This window comes from Phlebotomus papatasi, chromosome 2 (genome assembly GCF_024763615.1).
Source record: "Phlebotomus papatasi isolate M1 chromosome 2, Ppap_2.1, whole genome shotgun sequence".
NCBI lineage: Eukaryota > Metazoa > Arthropoda > Insecta > Diptera > Psychodidae > Phlebotomus > Phlebotomus papatasi.
Window position 1 is genome coordinate 46,412,561 of NC_077223.1, and position 16,811 is coordinate 46,429,371.

General features: G+C 32.8%; 1 protein-coding gene across 1 annotated transcript; it reads right to left on the reverse strand.

Annotated features, from left to right (window-relative positions):
* Positions 1-4,157: 4,157 nt before the first annotated feature.
* On the reverse strand, positions 4,158-11,020 carry LOC129801322 (larval/pupal cuticle protein H1C). The gene is made up of 3 exons (XM_055846235.1): positions 10,989-11,020; positions 4,976-5,539; positions 4,158-4,815 (listed from the first exon to the last, which is right to left on the reverse strand). Exons 2-3 carry the CDS (start codon positions 4,985-4,987, stop codon positions 4,330-4,332), a joined length of 498 nt encoding a protein of 165 aa, XP_055702210.1. The 5' UTR covers positions 4,988-5,539; positions 10,989-11,020; the 3' UTR covers positions 4,158-4,329.
* Positions 11,021-16,811: the final 5,791 nt, after the last annotated feature.

Here is a 16,811-nt window from a genome sequence, read left to right on the forward strand (position 1 = left end):
TTGGCCATAATGTTCAGTGTTTGTTTATTTGTCCTGCCAATCCTTTGAAGAACTAGAGCCCAAATGGTTAAGCATATGCATTGAAAAAATATTTCGTGAAATTGTAAATGTTTGTGAATTTCTATTGGGGATTTACGAAATGCTCGTAAATCATATAACCTACAAACAAGTTCGTAAAAGTTTGTGCTTTTTCACTAACATTGTTCATAACATTCACTTAACGAGCATTTTTTTATTCTTTTACAAACATTTATTCGTATATTTTTGTTTGTTAGGCAAAAATTTACTAACAAATGACAAAATTTTACGATTTTTTGTGTTTTCGAACATTTACGAACAAATGTTTGTAAACGTACAAAAAAATGCTCCCTAAATGATCATTTTACGAACAATGTATGCGAAAAAAGTTCAAACTTTTACGAACTTGTTTGTGGGTTATACGATTTACAAAAATTTCGTAAGTCCCGTAGTTATTCATAAACTCTGAAAAAAATATCTCGCTAACAATCTCGTAAAAAAATTGTAAAATAAGTCGATATGGAAAAGTAACAAGTTGTTTGGCTACCCCTGTCGCCATAGAGATTCTCGTAAAATCTTTTCATTTTCAACAATATATCTTGTTAAAACCGAATACAGCAATATTAATTAACAAAATTCTTCTAAAAGTTTTCTCAAAATCTCGTTTTCATGGGAATTTCTCAATAGATGGCGTTGCTAAATGATCATTTTACGAACAATGTATGCGAAAAAAGTTCAAACTTTTACGAACTTGTTTGTGGGTTATACGATTTACAAAAATTTCGTAAGTCCCGTAGTTATTCATAAACTCTGAAAAAAATATCTCGCTAACAATCTCGTAAAAAAATTGTAAAATAAGTCGATATGGAAAAGTAACAACAAAATATATCGTTTTCTTTTTCATTTTTTACTCTTTCTCTTAAAATGGTCTTGGAATATTTTCTGTGAAATTGTTCATAAATTTGGTGGAAATAATAATCATGATTTTTATGCTTTATGTTATAGGGTAGAGTCAGCCCTTTTCGCCATGTAAGCACTTTTTGGCCACCTAAGATAAAACAACCAATTTAAGGAATTTATTAATAAATAGTACTTCTACACTCATAATATGCTCTAACCTACTATATTTTAATGGGTTATCACGTCTCTTAATTATTTAAAGTTCATTTTATTTAAAATAAGTGGCGATAAGTACTGAAACAAGAACAATTGGTGAAAATGAAAATTTTTCAATGAGACTCACTAAAATTCTCGAAAAGTATCCTAGATATTTAGATAGATGTTGATTCAAAGTATCGTTATACAATAATTCTGACAAAAATTTGACACCCAAGCAGGCCATAAAAGCTTAAGGGTGGCGAAAAGTACTGACTCTACCCTATATAGAAATTCTACGCCGGTATGCTGTCTGCAGGAAATGGTTAAATGGGGCTTTAGAGACCATTTCCGACTACAAAATCGTCATTTTTTTTTAGAATAAAAAAAAAGAATACTGACACAACTTTTACAAGAATTTGTATATTATTAGTAAAAAAATGTGGAGTATCTGATATCAACAAGATATCTTGTTGAAAATGAAAATATTTTGCAAAAATCCCTATGGCGACAGGGGTAGGGAAACATCTCGTTACACTTTTCTATATGGGGCAACGAAATTTTACAAAACTTTTACGAGCGATTTTTATCAGAGAACATTTAAGAACAATTTTAGGAAATATTTTTTTTCTGTGTAGATAGTAAATTATAGGTTTCAACGGGGTTCTCTACACTTTAACTATTCGAACTCCAATAAAAAGAAGTTTCCACAATCGATTTTTTTTTCAACTTCTCACCATCCTGGCTGCCAATCGGTAAGAGATATTGACTTCGGGTCTTCGGGGATCCCCCACAACTCAACATTTTCTACCGAACTAACTTACTCAAATTACCCCCTCCCCACCCCTTCTATCCTCTCCAGAAACATGTTTGTTTTTTACTTTGCTCAAAATTGGCCTTGGCGATTTCGTTCACTTTTGGAAATGTGTTTGAGGTAGTTCAGCTGAACATTTTGTCCTTCGACACCTATCACTGGAAAAATCGCCATTTTCAATTATTCAAGGTGAAGGTTCAACCGCCCTGGAGGTCCTAATTTTCAACAGATTTGGTTAAATTTGGATTTTTGAAAGGTCTTGTAATTCTGACCCCGACTGCATTGGTCACAATCAGTGATCGATCGGGAAAGTAACCGATAAGTGCGAAAAAGAATATAAGGCTGAGCTCCTTCTCGGGAGTTCCAGCAGTTCGCAAAGCCTCGGACGCTTTGCCACCCCTTTATTATTAAATTCGTTTTTTTATTATATATTACTATTTTATTTATTTTTTTTATGATAACGTATTATTATTATGTACAAATCAGTTGTGAAACGGTAAACATAAACATACTACTTTTGGGGTATAGCATAAAAAGTAAAAATTTGGAGCATTTCGCAAAGTTTCAATGCATTGCCCACAACCTGAAAGTTAAATACCAATTATGCCCCAGTTCATTTCTAAAAAAAGTTTTTAAGGGAAGTATAATGCACGTATAATTTTTAAAATCTTGTGTGCTTAAACTCTGTTTTACACAGAATATATTGCGCGTCCTATCACTGTAATAATCTAGTACATTAAACATCAAGTATAGAGGACATAAATATAATATCTTCTAAACCATTTAGAAGTTGCATAAACTATCCGTAAAGCAACTGCCTTATTGTTTTTTTTTAACGTAATATCAGTAAAATACGTAAATATTCATAACAGGAACCATAAAATATTCACGAATTATTGTCAATCTTCATGATTAACCAACTACTCATGTGACCCATATGATTCACAGCGAAATTGCATCAAGTTTGTGAAATTTCGCATTATAATATACTTTGCGTTGATATATTGTCCGAATTAAATTTCTCTTATGTATTCTTTTTTTTGTCAAGGAATTTCCATTTTAATGAATTATATTTTCACTTTTTCATAGTTATTGTTCGAGCTTTTCAGAAAGACATGATTTTTTAAAATATCCTACCAAAGATCTTGTGAGCAAGTTTTGAGGTGATTTATCAATAGATTTAAACCATTTTCAATATAGATAAATGTTAACCCTTTAAAGACGAGACAGTTTTCGCGGACCGAAAATCAGCAATAAAAATTAAACCAATGAACAAAACCAGTAAAAGGTCTTATATCTGGCCTTTGAAAAGCCAACAGAGTCTGATTTGGTGCATTTTTTGTCTCTATGAACGATAGGGACAAAAATAGCCTAAAAATTTAAGTAATTTTTTTGACAATATTAATGAATAATAATTTTCAATCTAATGAAAAATATTATGTTTGAGTATTGTAGTTTTTTCCCCAAAAAGGTTTTGCTTAAAAAATTGGAAGTATAAAAAATATTTAAAATTAATTTTCATTATGAGAATTTAAAAATTTGTCATTTTTGAGCTTACAAATTTACTATATAGCAAATAGCTGGAGTCTTCCAAAAAATATCCTAGATCCCTTCAACCTTCTACTTTGCAATTACGTACAAACATTAAGAAAAAATAACTTTGCGTAGGCAGGAAAAATTATTTTCTTTATGGGACACCGGTGTTCCAATCGTCCTTAAAGGGTTAAAAGAAACGATGCAATGAGACATTTTTTTTGAAAATACTGGATCAAAATAAATCACAGAACAGTTACGCTCAAGCACTACAATAAATTACCGTACTTTATATCCAGCGATAACGAAAAGCTAAAAAAGGCTTTTAATTTGATCTTGCATTTAACTCTTTCGTCTCTTTTGAGACTCTGAGTACCCAAAGCAGCATATGAATATTCAGTGAAAAACAATGTTTTTTAATTATTCAGAACTGATATAAATCCGATCCTTGTGGATGATTACAAACTATAAGGATGTCCAAATGTAAGATATTTTTTGTAGGACCTCAATTAATTCCTGAGCTTAGATATTTTTAATTAAAAAATGGTGAAATTGGCTTGCAGCATATGCTGCGGTCCGGAAAGAGTTAAACATCCTTATTGGTAGATGTTTGAGTGGTATATTTGAGCGAATAGATTTGGATCAATTTTAGAGATCTGAAGAGTCTCTGATTTGAAGAGGAATAAGAAAAAAATTGTTTTTGTTTTTCTATTGGTCGTTCAATAATTTATTGTGCAACATCATCTAATCTTTCACACTTATGAGGGTTGGAATTGCTTTGTCGGAATGAAGTGTGAACAATAGAGAGCGGCAGATGAACGCGTCATCAGTCGATGGGGAGGACGATATGGGCCATCGTGTTTCGGGAATTACCATCCGTAGCGGAGGGCAGGGGCAGCGTACACATGGGGCTCGTAGTGGTGAGCGTAGGTGAGGGGAGCGTTGTAGGCGAGGGGAGCGGTGTAACCGACGGGAGCAGTGTAGGTCTTGAGCACAGGGGTGTCCTCGTGGTAGGTTTTCACAATGGGAGCACCTTCAACGACGGTCTTTTCGTATCCGTGAGCGAGCACGGGACGAACGATGTGTTCCTTGTTGTGGACAATGGTGGAGCTCTGGTGGGACACGGCAGTTGGGATGCTCTCAACAACATCGGCCACCTTCTTCACAACAGGGGTGTCGACAACGTGCACCTGGGGCTCAACCTCAACGTATGTACGACGTTCCAGCTCAGGTTTCACCACAGTAGCGTGCAGGGGTTCGGCATAGTGGACGGTCTTGTGGAGGATGGGGGCAGCATAGTGGGAGACTCCGGATGGGGCAGCGACGGCAACGGCCAAGATAGCAGACAACACCACCTAGAATGGTCACACAGTTATATTAAATTCCAATCCTTGCACTGAATTCCTCAAGATCCTTAAAAGTCGTTTTTGGTACAGTGTCCAAAACTTTGTCCCAACTATAAGGAAAAGCTCAGGATAATGTCCCAAAATTTGTCACAATTTGTCACAAACTCACCAATTTGAACATTTTGATTTTTTGATTGTTTTAAAGAGGTCTGTGTTGAATTTCTATATATGAGATCGAACTCAACTGTTTGACTGATGACTCTGCTACATTTGCCGTGTGCTTTTATACCCAAAAATTTTTGTCCAAGACATTCAACTGACGTTGGCAGTGGATTTTCCTCTACAGTCTCTTACAGCCCTCACCTCCCACCTCTGGGTAACCAGCCTACCGGGTCCCCATACCAGTCACACAGCCGAAAAAAGTAACGTGGAAAAAGAAGGTGCACGAAGAACCAGAGCAGCAACTTACACAGAGTCCCAGGGTGACCATGAAAAGCATCGAGCACAGAGTTTCCTCACTTGACTCTTTCACCTCTTCATTGCACGTTTCAGCCCAGCTCTAACTATCAATTTAAGAATTCACCAATTAATCCCTCAAAATTTGGCCTCAACACATTAGATGAAATTCTCCAACACGTTCTTGAAGTTTCTTGGCAAATTCTCATTGATTGCCATCAATCATAGACATACATTTACATCATCAGCTTCCTAGGTCCAATACCAAAATTTGTCTCTGCAAACACACCATAAAAAAGACACGTAAATCTGCAAGATCACATTGAGCCAGAGGCTGAGAGTTTGCAAATTCTCACAGAGCGAGTGACATTTTAAGGTAGTTGGATTGGGTGGATTTTTTAATGAAAAAAAAAGATTGACACAATGCTCTTGAGCTAAAATTTTAAAGGAAAGTATAATAACAAAATATGAAAATTAGATACATTTTTTGTAAGATTACTATTGGTTTGATTATAATATGTATTCATATTATAAGCATTTTAAAAGTATAGCTTTGGCACATAATACGCATTTTAAGCAGTTTGAGAAACAAAAAAAATCTAATTTCATTTTTAAACTTAAATTAACACTTTAAAAAAAATATATGTGTAAATCATATCAGTGAGTGATAATCTCAGATTATGGTACTTGAGATTCTTTAGAAAGTCCACTAATAATTAATGCAACTTAGAATGTGCATGTTCTGGTTCATAGTGTCAGGAAGGTGAAAATGCAAAAGATATTTCTTTGGAAATGTTGTGTCCAGTGCGACATCAATAGTGTAAGCGAGCAAACTCAAATCATAACCATTTTATATTTTGCATTAAAATATTTATACAATCGCAAAAAGTTACATTATTCTCATAAAACTGCTGTGATTCTAAACAAAGTCTTGTTTTATATTGGCTATAGGGGAGGCTGGGGCAAAAAGTCACAAAACAGATATTTTATTTTTTTTTACAAACCAACCGAGCGCCTCATAAATTTCTAATTAACACAGTTTTATAGAAAATTTATCCCTCTACAACTTTGTTAAAGTCATTTTCCTCTATTTTGTAAGGAAATACATTTATAAAGCCGATTTCTTAAAAGTAATTTTGTGACAATTCTCAAAAATGCTGGGGCAAATAGTACCGGCAGTACCGGGCATGGAATATTACAGTAGACTCTCTCAAATTCGGGCATTTGGAACCGAAATGTCACCCGAATTAGAGAGAAATTTGGCCGACAAACTTTTTGAAATACAACGATTTTTTGTTCATCTGCGTACACAGTTTGAGTTCACATACTCACATATATTGTAAATTTCATTAAAATCTCTTAATAACACAGAATTATATCAAAACTCAGACAAACCATGGAAAATTTGAGCATATTGGGTTCATTTGATAATCATAATCATACTTGAAAAATGTCAACAAACTTTTTTCGAATTTAACTGCCGCCCGAATTAAAAAGTTGATTCGCTTTATAATACCTTTGTAAAACACCGTTTTCTCCTCCGAACGAAAATCGCTTTTCAAGGTATTTTAGAAAAAAAAACACACACACAAGAGACTGCAAATCGTTTACAATAAGCGGCGACACATAGCAAAGACGATTCTTTTAGCCGTGCGACATCAGAAAGTGCTTCGGTTTTTGTTACTTTTTGCCCCATACACTTTATTACTTTTTATCCCAAGTGGTCATTTTTAATAAAAGGATTTCTGGATATAATAATAGGGGAGACCGGGGTACCTATAGCCAGGGGTAAAAGTAGACAGTGGATTTCTCTCGTTTTTCTTAAAATGTACATCGAGCAAAGTATTTTATAATGAAAGTAGGAACACATCCCCATATTCCCAGAAATATTTATAAGTATGATCCTGTTATCCTACAATTTAGAAGCATTTTTATAAAATGGGTATAAAATTGTAGATTTGATGTTACAGTTTTTGGACCAGCATTTGGTTTTCTGAGTTTCTATTCAAGATTTCATAGTTTTACCTCGTTTCTGGTTTAATAAACCTAATTAAAAAATATTTTTCACTTGGATAATAATTATCCATTTTTTTTATATAAGATGATAAGGACTGAAACAGTCCTCGGGGCAGATGTAGTCACTCTTCCGTGGCGGGCTAAAACTATCAATGATTTTTCACTAATCCATGGATAATTGTTAGATGAAAAAGTACTATTGATATTCCAAGCAATATTGCCATTTGTATGAGGAACTTGAGAAATAGATTTTTTCAGAATGTTTGCATTAATTTTGCCTCAATTACAAAAACGTCATAAAAAAGTTGGCTAAAGCCCTTTTCTTTAGGTTTAAGTAACATATTTAGCATCAGTGGGCTTCAGTGTATCAAGTGAAACAATATTTGGTATCTCCAGTTTAAAATTTCATCTGGGAAACTAGTGGCAATTAGTACCCCAAAAGTGGCTATTTCTACCCAGGCCGGGGCAAGTGTAACCAATGTGTCATACTTTTTTCATTATCCTCTCTGGAAAAAGTCAAGGATTTTAGAGCTTTGAACTACACTGTTTCATATAGCCAATATCCTAATGCTACTTATGAAACATAAAAATATTAGACAAACCTTATCATTTTTTCACAAGTCACTCGCGAAAAAAAAGCTTCATTTGCTGGCTAATTCTACCCCTGTCTCCCCTATTTGGAAAATGCTAAAACGTATAGCAGCTTCGTATTCAAAGAATCCAAATCATTTAGGAAATATTCACTAGTGCATTAATTTTTGAAAATAAATAGGTAAAAATTAATATCTACTGTAAGGAAAATATTTTAAGAACAGGGCTAAAAATTTCAATATTTTTTATTTTCTAAATTCCTCGTTAGAATTCTAAAAAACTTACGACATTGAAGAAGGTCTATGGAGGCTATCTATGGAAAAAAATTACGCCGCTATCTTTTTTATCTTGGAAGATATTGAATTTTGAATTTTTCGATTTGTGACTTTTTACCCCATGTCTCCCCTAATGTTTAAATTTAATTATATTAAGGTATATAAAATGGGGATCTCGGTTAAAATCCAGAAAATCAGGAAATCATATTCCGAAAGCCACAATTCCGAAAGTCGAAATTCCGAAAGCCAAAATCCAGAATCCCAGAGTGTCATGGCTACTCGTACGATTGCGCCCACGCTTGCTTGAGGCAAAGGGAAATTTTCTTTGTTTGGGAAATTATTCCAAACATTATCCTCCATATACTATCGTCTCTTTCAGAATCTAGTAGAAGCAGTTATACAGAAAATCCGGACAGTTGGAAAGATCTTTTCTTGCGGTTATTAAATCGACCACTCAGAATATAAGCCGAACAACTCGTTTTTTTTTTTTACAAAAATCGTTTTATTCGCTTTTTGGATACTTCTTTATACCCATTACCTTCCCTGTGAATATTATACTTGAAAGATAATTATTTTCAAGGTTATAGAGATTTTCAATCTCAAAAATCGTATACTCTGCATGTAAAATCTCAGCTTTAAATCGCTCTCCTGTAAAATTTGCCTACTGCAAGCTATTCGTTTCTTATTCTGAGCGATCGAAATATATTCAAATTGACTCAAATAGCTAAATGAATACTTTCGTCTTTTGCATTTGCCGAAAAGACAAGAAGGTATGATCTTATTTTTAGTGAAAATATGATCTTACAAAGTGTAACACCGGTTCCACTATGTCGAGTTTTACAAAGGGTTTTATACTTCGTAAAAAGGTGTTATAAGTAAGGATTCTTACAGCATCCACACTAGAATAATTTATGTACATATTAACATATTTTTCTACACAATTAGGCAATTTGTTTCAATACGGACATTATTTTCTTATTAATGACTTTTCCTGGTAAAAGCGTTTCTACAGAGCCCTTAACCTTAGTCGTTTATTATTTTATTTTCATTGAAAAACTGAACATTTCATGAAAATAAATCCGAAAGGTTCAGAAACGATAAGCGGTTTGCCCCATTTGAAAATTTAACTCGGTCAAGTAAAAAATAAATTCAAACATCTATAATTTTCATTATACAAGTTCAAGATCATTTTGGTTTTATCTTTCATCTCGTCTAAAAAAATAGGAAATAACACGTTTCCATTTCTTTATTCTAATTAGTATCTATATTTGTTCGAAATTAAAGAAGAATTTGAAAATTAATTTACACAAATTCCACAAAAATTTGACTAATTCTTTATTATGATTGCTTTTTCGTGTGTGAGATGATCTTTAATTATTCCACGAGGACAAACTATAATGAGCCAAAAATCTGCCCAATTCCCATGAATTCTTTGAGCTCTTATTGGTCTGCAAATTCACGTTTTTGCTGCTGTCGCACTATATTTGCATAAATTTTGAAATATTTATATAAAAATTCCTGAGTGACTCGCACGGTGATCTTCACATGATTTTGTGTTGCAATGATCATATAACATTGTTATGTGTGCAAAATCTTCAGTGTTTATTTGCGAGGATGGAGGAAATTATCGATATCAAGGTGCGATCATTGATCTTTCTCTGTTCGCATACTTGGCATACGCTCTTTTCCCATTCCATCTGACCTCATATGGAGATCAACAGTGAGAGATAAGGATGAAAAAAAAAATTACCTAATACAAAATTTCAAGATCATTGTTTTCTATCAAGATTGATGGGATGAGAAGAGTGTAAAAACGTTTAGTGGCAGTTATGCGATTGAAATTGTTGATGTCTGATTGAATTCTTTGCGGTCGATCGAGAGTGAAAACGATACTTTCGGTTTCACTGTTTCTTCTTCAGCTCGTGTGCCGATTATTTACGTCACATGCATGATCAGACGGAAAAATATTTTGCAAAAAAAAAAGAAACGATGAAATAAAAAGAAGACATTTTGCTAAAAATATATAAGAACGGTTTCCGTCGCTGATCTTGACTTTCAGGTTTCGCGCCTTTTGATACCAATCCCGCCAAGAAAACAGTAAAATAAGCAACAAGATTTATTTTTTGCAATCACGGAACTATTTGGATTGTCTTTTGATCACAAAATTGCTATCATTAAAGCACATGGTATGTAATGTATCTAAAACAGCTTTATTTAATCTCAAAAGCTATTAAGCAGTAATATACAGATTTTTCCAAGTGATCGTGTTCAGACGACCTAAATTATCTTTCATATCAATAAATGTTATTTCCAGTTCGAATCATTGTATTTGGATTGTGATTTTCTTGTGTATAGCTATACAGCCACCCAACATTGTCTTCCGCATGTTTATTGTCGAACACGTAATCACTTAATATAAACTTATCGCAGTGAGTGATCGACCTTCAGAAACATTTTAAACGGAACTAATTTATACATTTTCCCATTGATTGGAAGAATTTTATTTATAACACATTTAGGCAATTTATTATACACGAATTATATAAAACTAATCAAGAATGAGATCAATGTTCAATCATGGAATTTATGTTTCGAATGTGCTAAAAATTTAATTTTGGCTGATTTTATGACCCATTAGACAAAATAATGCCTTTTTTGGACGATTGATAAAAAAAAAACCATTAATTGAAAATCATTTTGTATATAGCATATATGCAGGCGATTTTTTGTCTAAGAAGCTATACGTGTGATAATATGAACTTAAATAAAAAGCTACTATTAGTGCTTCCAATGTCTTTCTTTCATTAAACATGATATCACACAGGTTTATGACGTAAATCCTACCGTTGGATACACACCCACAAAACCAACAATTCACTTTGTAAAGGTCAATAAATTACTGCGTGTTTTTACGAACGGTGACGGTTTTTTTTGCTCTCTGCGAGATGAACTTCAGCCAAGAATACCTTCAAAAAATGATCTCTCCGTTGCCACTGAAAATCCCAGCTATTGCAATTTGACCTTTGACAAATTAAGTAGATTTTTTTTTTAATTTCTCAACTATTTTCAACTATTATTCAATATTCAAAATATTTGCATAACATGTTATGAAGTGCTTTCCATTAATCCTTTTTAAAAGGAAAGTAAATGTAGCGAAATGAAAAATATATTTTTTCATATTGTCTATTTAATCCAAACAGAATACAATATACAAGATATTTCTATTCCTCTTAGAATTGCAGAAACTTCCCAATACATATTTTACTTAAATATTAAAAATATGGATCACTTAGTATTCTCTTATTATGCTTTTGTTTAGATCATCTAAATTTTTTAGCAAGGGTTAGGAAGTAGGAAGAATTACCCATAAATGCCAGACACTTTAAGAAGAATATCAAAGTTAGTTTTTCAAGCGCTTTTGAAAAATAATTTTTATCTCAGTTTGATTTTTTCGGAAGTTGGAAGATTTTTTCTTATCAAAAACTGAATTACAGTTAACTCTCGTTAGGGGGAAGTCGGGCACCTTTGAAATTGGGATTTTTCACCTATTTTTGAATAAAATTGAGCCTTATCGTGATATAATTTAGGTGCACAAAAAGATTGAGAAGCTAAATTTTATCACGATAAGACTCAATTTTGTTTAAAAATAGGTGAAAAATTCCAATTTCAAAGATGCCCCACTTTCAAAGGTGCCCCACTTCCCCCTATAGAAGAAAAATCTCAATTTCAAATGTGCCTCACTTCTCTCCAATTCGGCTTTCTTAAGATCAAGTTACTTTTTAATTTGGGCGGCTAAAAAAAGTTTGTTAACAGTTTTCCGGTTTGGTTGTGATTATCGATTAAAGCAATTTTTTATCGAATTATCGATAATAGAATAAAGCAATTGAATACAAATAATCGAATAAAGCTGTGATTTGTCTTAGTTGTATTATTTTTTTTCTTAATTATTGAAAGTTTTTTGTGAAATTGATAATAATAATAAGCGTGTAAATATGATGGGAGTGTGCAGATGGACAAAAATCAAACTTGAAACAGTTTCACGCCCGAGCTTTCCCTATAATTTGGGTAAAATTTTAGTGTGAAATACCCGAGTTTAAGAGGATGCGTACTATAATGCTGAAAGATGAATTTCTCATGAACTATTAAAAAAAGTTGTTAGTAAAATATTGCTTCATTTCTAGCATTATGGCATTTACCGACCAAACGGTGAAAAATAGCGCTAGGATTTTATAAACAGCTCTCAATCAGATAACGCTTTTATAATTGAAATTAACTACAAAGTTTTCAGGCTCATGACTGTATTAGGAAAAAGTGGTTGAAAATCAATAAGAAAAAATAAATTAATATTTTTTTTTGATAAACATATTCTTCCATTGTAGTCATTTCATCCACTTCCTACTTATTTTTCGAATCTACTTTTTTTTTTGAGTTTTTCCAATATCAACAGTTAACTTGCTTTTAACTGCATATTTCTTAACCTATTCGATAATTAGTGGATATCTTTGAAAAATCTTTAAGTTATAGACTGAACCGATTCAATTGATTTAGGGCAAATATTCCAAATTTCGGCATAGTTGCCTCCAATCGCCAAAGTCTTAAGTTTGGAATGTAATATTAGGTTATTATTATTAATCGTATCGAGATATATTCATTACAAAGGTAATCATTTTTACAATGTCCATATCCCGTGTTAGAAGAACCTGCTAGTCCGTTTGTAGACTCGCCCAGGAGCGCCTTCCCCGTATTGTGGATGCTTCTTCTATGCTCCCGGAATTGTTGGGCGTAGGCGGTGCATTATATTACGTTATTAACATATGAAAATTGTCTAAATTAGACATTCAGATCTTTGCACCGGGCGGGACTCGAACTCACAACAGTAAGTCGAGCCAGGGAATCGATCCGCCCAAGAGCCAACGGTCTTGCCTATTGCGCCACTGATTCCCATAATATACCTTAAATAATACTTTAACCCATAATATACCTTAAAAGGGTAATATATTATTTACACCGTTTTCGGATCAATACTGCAAGGTAAAATCAACATTTCCGGAATGTTATTTAGACTTTTTCGGATTTCTCTCAGTCAGTGAAGTTACTTTTTAATTTGGGCAGCTAAAAAAAAATTGTTAACAGTTTTCCGGTTTGGTTGTGATTGTCGATTAAAGCAATTTTTTATCGAATTATCGATAATCGAATAAAGCAATGGAATACAAATAATAGAATAAAGCTGTGATTTTTCTTAGTTGTGTTATTTTTTTCTTAATTATTGAAAGTTTTGATGTTGATAATAATTATGAGCTTGTAAATTTGATGTAAGTATGCAGATGGACAAAAATCAAACTTGACACAGTTTCACCCCCGAGCTTTCTCTATAATTTCGGTAAAATCTTGGTATGAAATACCCGAGTTTAAGAGGATATATTATAATGCTAAAAGATGAAATTCTCATGAACTATTCAAAAAAGTTGTTAGTAAAATATTGCTTTATTTCTAGCATTATGGTATTTACCGATTAAACGTTGAAAAATAGCGATAGGATTTTATAAATAGCTCTCAATCAAATAACGCTTTTATAATTGAAATTAACTACAAAGTTTTCAGGCTCATGACTGTATTAGGAAAAGGTGGTTGAAAATCAATAAGAAAAATTAAATTAATTTGTTTTTTTTTTTTGATAAACATATTCTTCCATTGTAGTCATTTTATCCATTCCCTATTTATTATTCAAATCTACTTTTTTTAGTTTTTACGGTTTTTCCAATATCAACAGTTAACCAGCTTTTAACTGCATATTTCTTAACCTATTCGATTTAGTGGATTTCTTTGAAAAATCTTTGAGTTATAGACTGAACCGGTTCAATTGATTTAGGGTAAATGTTCCAAATTTCGGCATAGTTGCCTCCAATCGCCAAAGTCTTAAGTTTGGAATGTAATATTTTTAATACAAATCGGATCTTTTATTGCTTCATTTTAAGGAGTGTTGCTTGGAACCTTGTAGAGAGTTTATAACCTTTATTTTCTCTAAAATTATAGAGTACTTAATATATTTTAAAATGAATAAAAATGAATAAATGAGGGACATATTGACGATCCTTGGGTCGACTTATGGGGGGTTCCCCGAAGGTCCCAAGTCTCTATCTCTAACCGTTTGACCTCTATAGAGCTGATGACAGCCGGACGGACTAACAGCGTGACATTTCTCAGAAATCGTCTGAAATATGAAGATTTGTTGAGAAAAGTGGTCTCCGGGGGGTGGAAGGTGGAAATTTGGGGGGTGAAAAAATCTAGGGATTATATTATATACTCTCTCCGTAAAGTTCGAGCAGTGAAATCTCATGTACCATAAACGTATCACAGCATTATCTATATTAATATTTTTTTGTAATTTGTAATTGATATAACCGATATAACCGATTTAAATAAAAAAAAACTAAGATTGTAATGAATCTCAGCTAATAACACGCAATGTAAACTATACATAAGAAAATTCTAAAAGTGAAATATGATACTGCAAAAGTATTTGGTAGTATAATGATCATGTCATCATCACGATCAAATGTATGTGTTTTTCCTTTTTCTTTGTCAGTGAGACAGTCACCTGGGAAGCAATAAGCTTACTCAGGCATCATGTCTCTATTCTGTTCGTTCTTCAGTAAAATTTCAATGTTTATGTCAGTCTATCGAGGAAACCACATTAACCATCGAACAATCGCAGAATTGGCCTCTGGGGTTACCACTTCATTGTCTCAACGTATCTGCACAACCTTGAAAAGGTATTCATCACGGCAATTATTTTCATTTATTATTCTCGCACCATAATCTCATTACAAGAAGCATGCAAGTAAAAACTTCAACACTTGTGCTTTTTGCTTAGACAGCTTCAATTGGCGCGAAGGAGATGAAGTGCCATATAAGAAAAAGAATTTGTAGAAGCTTCACATGCGATCGAGCTTGTTAGTTGATCGTGACACAAATTCTTATGTATTTTTTTTTCTTGCAGGCAAAAGAGCAAAATTAATGTTCTTTGCACATAATTCACCATCATGAAGTGTAATATTAGGAAAGAATTATTATTTGTTTACTTTGTGAGATAAACAATAAATTTTAAAGCTCTTTATTTCAATCATCGAGATAAATGGAACGATGGTTTGGACTCTAAAGATATTTTTTGTTGTGAAATTTTGTGGATATGCTGAAAATATTAGCATTTGCAAATTCTTATTACATAATGTACATACTTTGTTTTGTTTAATCTTGAGTAAAATGACTTTTTGCCTATCAATTACCCGTATCACGTATTAGCACATTAATGATGATGATATATCATTTATTAAAGCCATTTATATTCATATATGTCAACAAGATATCATGTTGCAGAATAATACAAAGCATTCTACAATGTTTTTAGTTTCGACCATTTGTGTATACACAATTAGAGGATGTAAAGAAATGAATCTTTGGTCTGATTAGCTGTTCCTCAATGGATTTGTGTTGACTAAAGTTTTAGTCCTAGAGGGTTTTCTTCAAGGTATACAAAGTTCTTCAAGTTCTTAGAGCTTTTCCGCTTTTTTTCAACACTTTATTAATTCGGTGACATTAACTCTGCCTCCTGATCTAAACCCTAATCTCAAATTGATCTTAGTATAAATTACATTTCGAGAGCAGAAAGATCAAGATAATACCCACACTCTGTCACCCACGTGACAAAAAGAAGTTGTCTAATTTCAATTTTCTTCCCAAAGACAATAATGGATAAAAGTTGTAAGAAGGTGGAACAATTCATGTGGTTACTGTAAATCTCGATTAGAGGCTATCCACTGTGGAATAATGCATTAAATCAGAGCAATGAAATATTTATAATCCTATTATGGAGTAATTTCTTTTAATCGCACCGCTTAAAAAATTACCATTTGTGATGTCTTGATATTATCCTGAATAGAAAAAAAATGTATAATTGTAACAAGGTCTCAAGAAATTAACTTGTAATTTGTCCCACAAAAGTCCCTTGGAATTTTAAATTTCGCAACGGTTATAAAGCATTTGAGTATATTCATAATTTAAAGCTTAGATGATAATACTTGGATGGATTAGGGTGTTAAATGACATTTATGAGACCACTTGTCTGGACAGAAAAAAAACTCCAAAGATTAATGGTATTTTAAGTGGTTGTAATTATTCAAAAGGCACTTGTCTCGATGGGCTTTAAAGTGTGAAGAACACATTAGGGGAGAGTGAGGCAGTTAAGAGTTTCATCAGTATGATAAATGGATGTTTATGGATTTGGCTTTACATTTTCAAATAACCGAAATACAAGTGTAATAAATAAGAAATTACTTTACATATAGTTCATATTTATTTGGCAAAATAAATCGTGAACTGTGTAAATGAGAACTGCCCCACCCTCCCAAATATAGAAATTTGACATGCTGAGATATACAAAAGGCACCATTTGGATCTGGTGCAAACCATTTACAGAATTCATGGAAATGTGGCATAAAATTTTCCACATTTAATTATATTATCCAACTAGATGCTTTTTTCTCACATAACAACTACATACTTATATGAGTGTATCTAGCTGGAAAAGTGTGATAAAAATCCTATTTCAATTTTGCTGCAAAACCGAGAGCGTCTTGGAGTTGGACTGACCTACATACCATTTTCGAA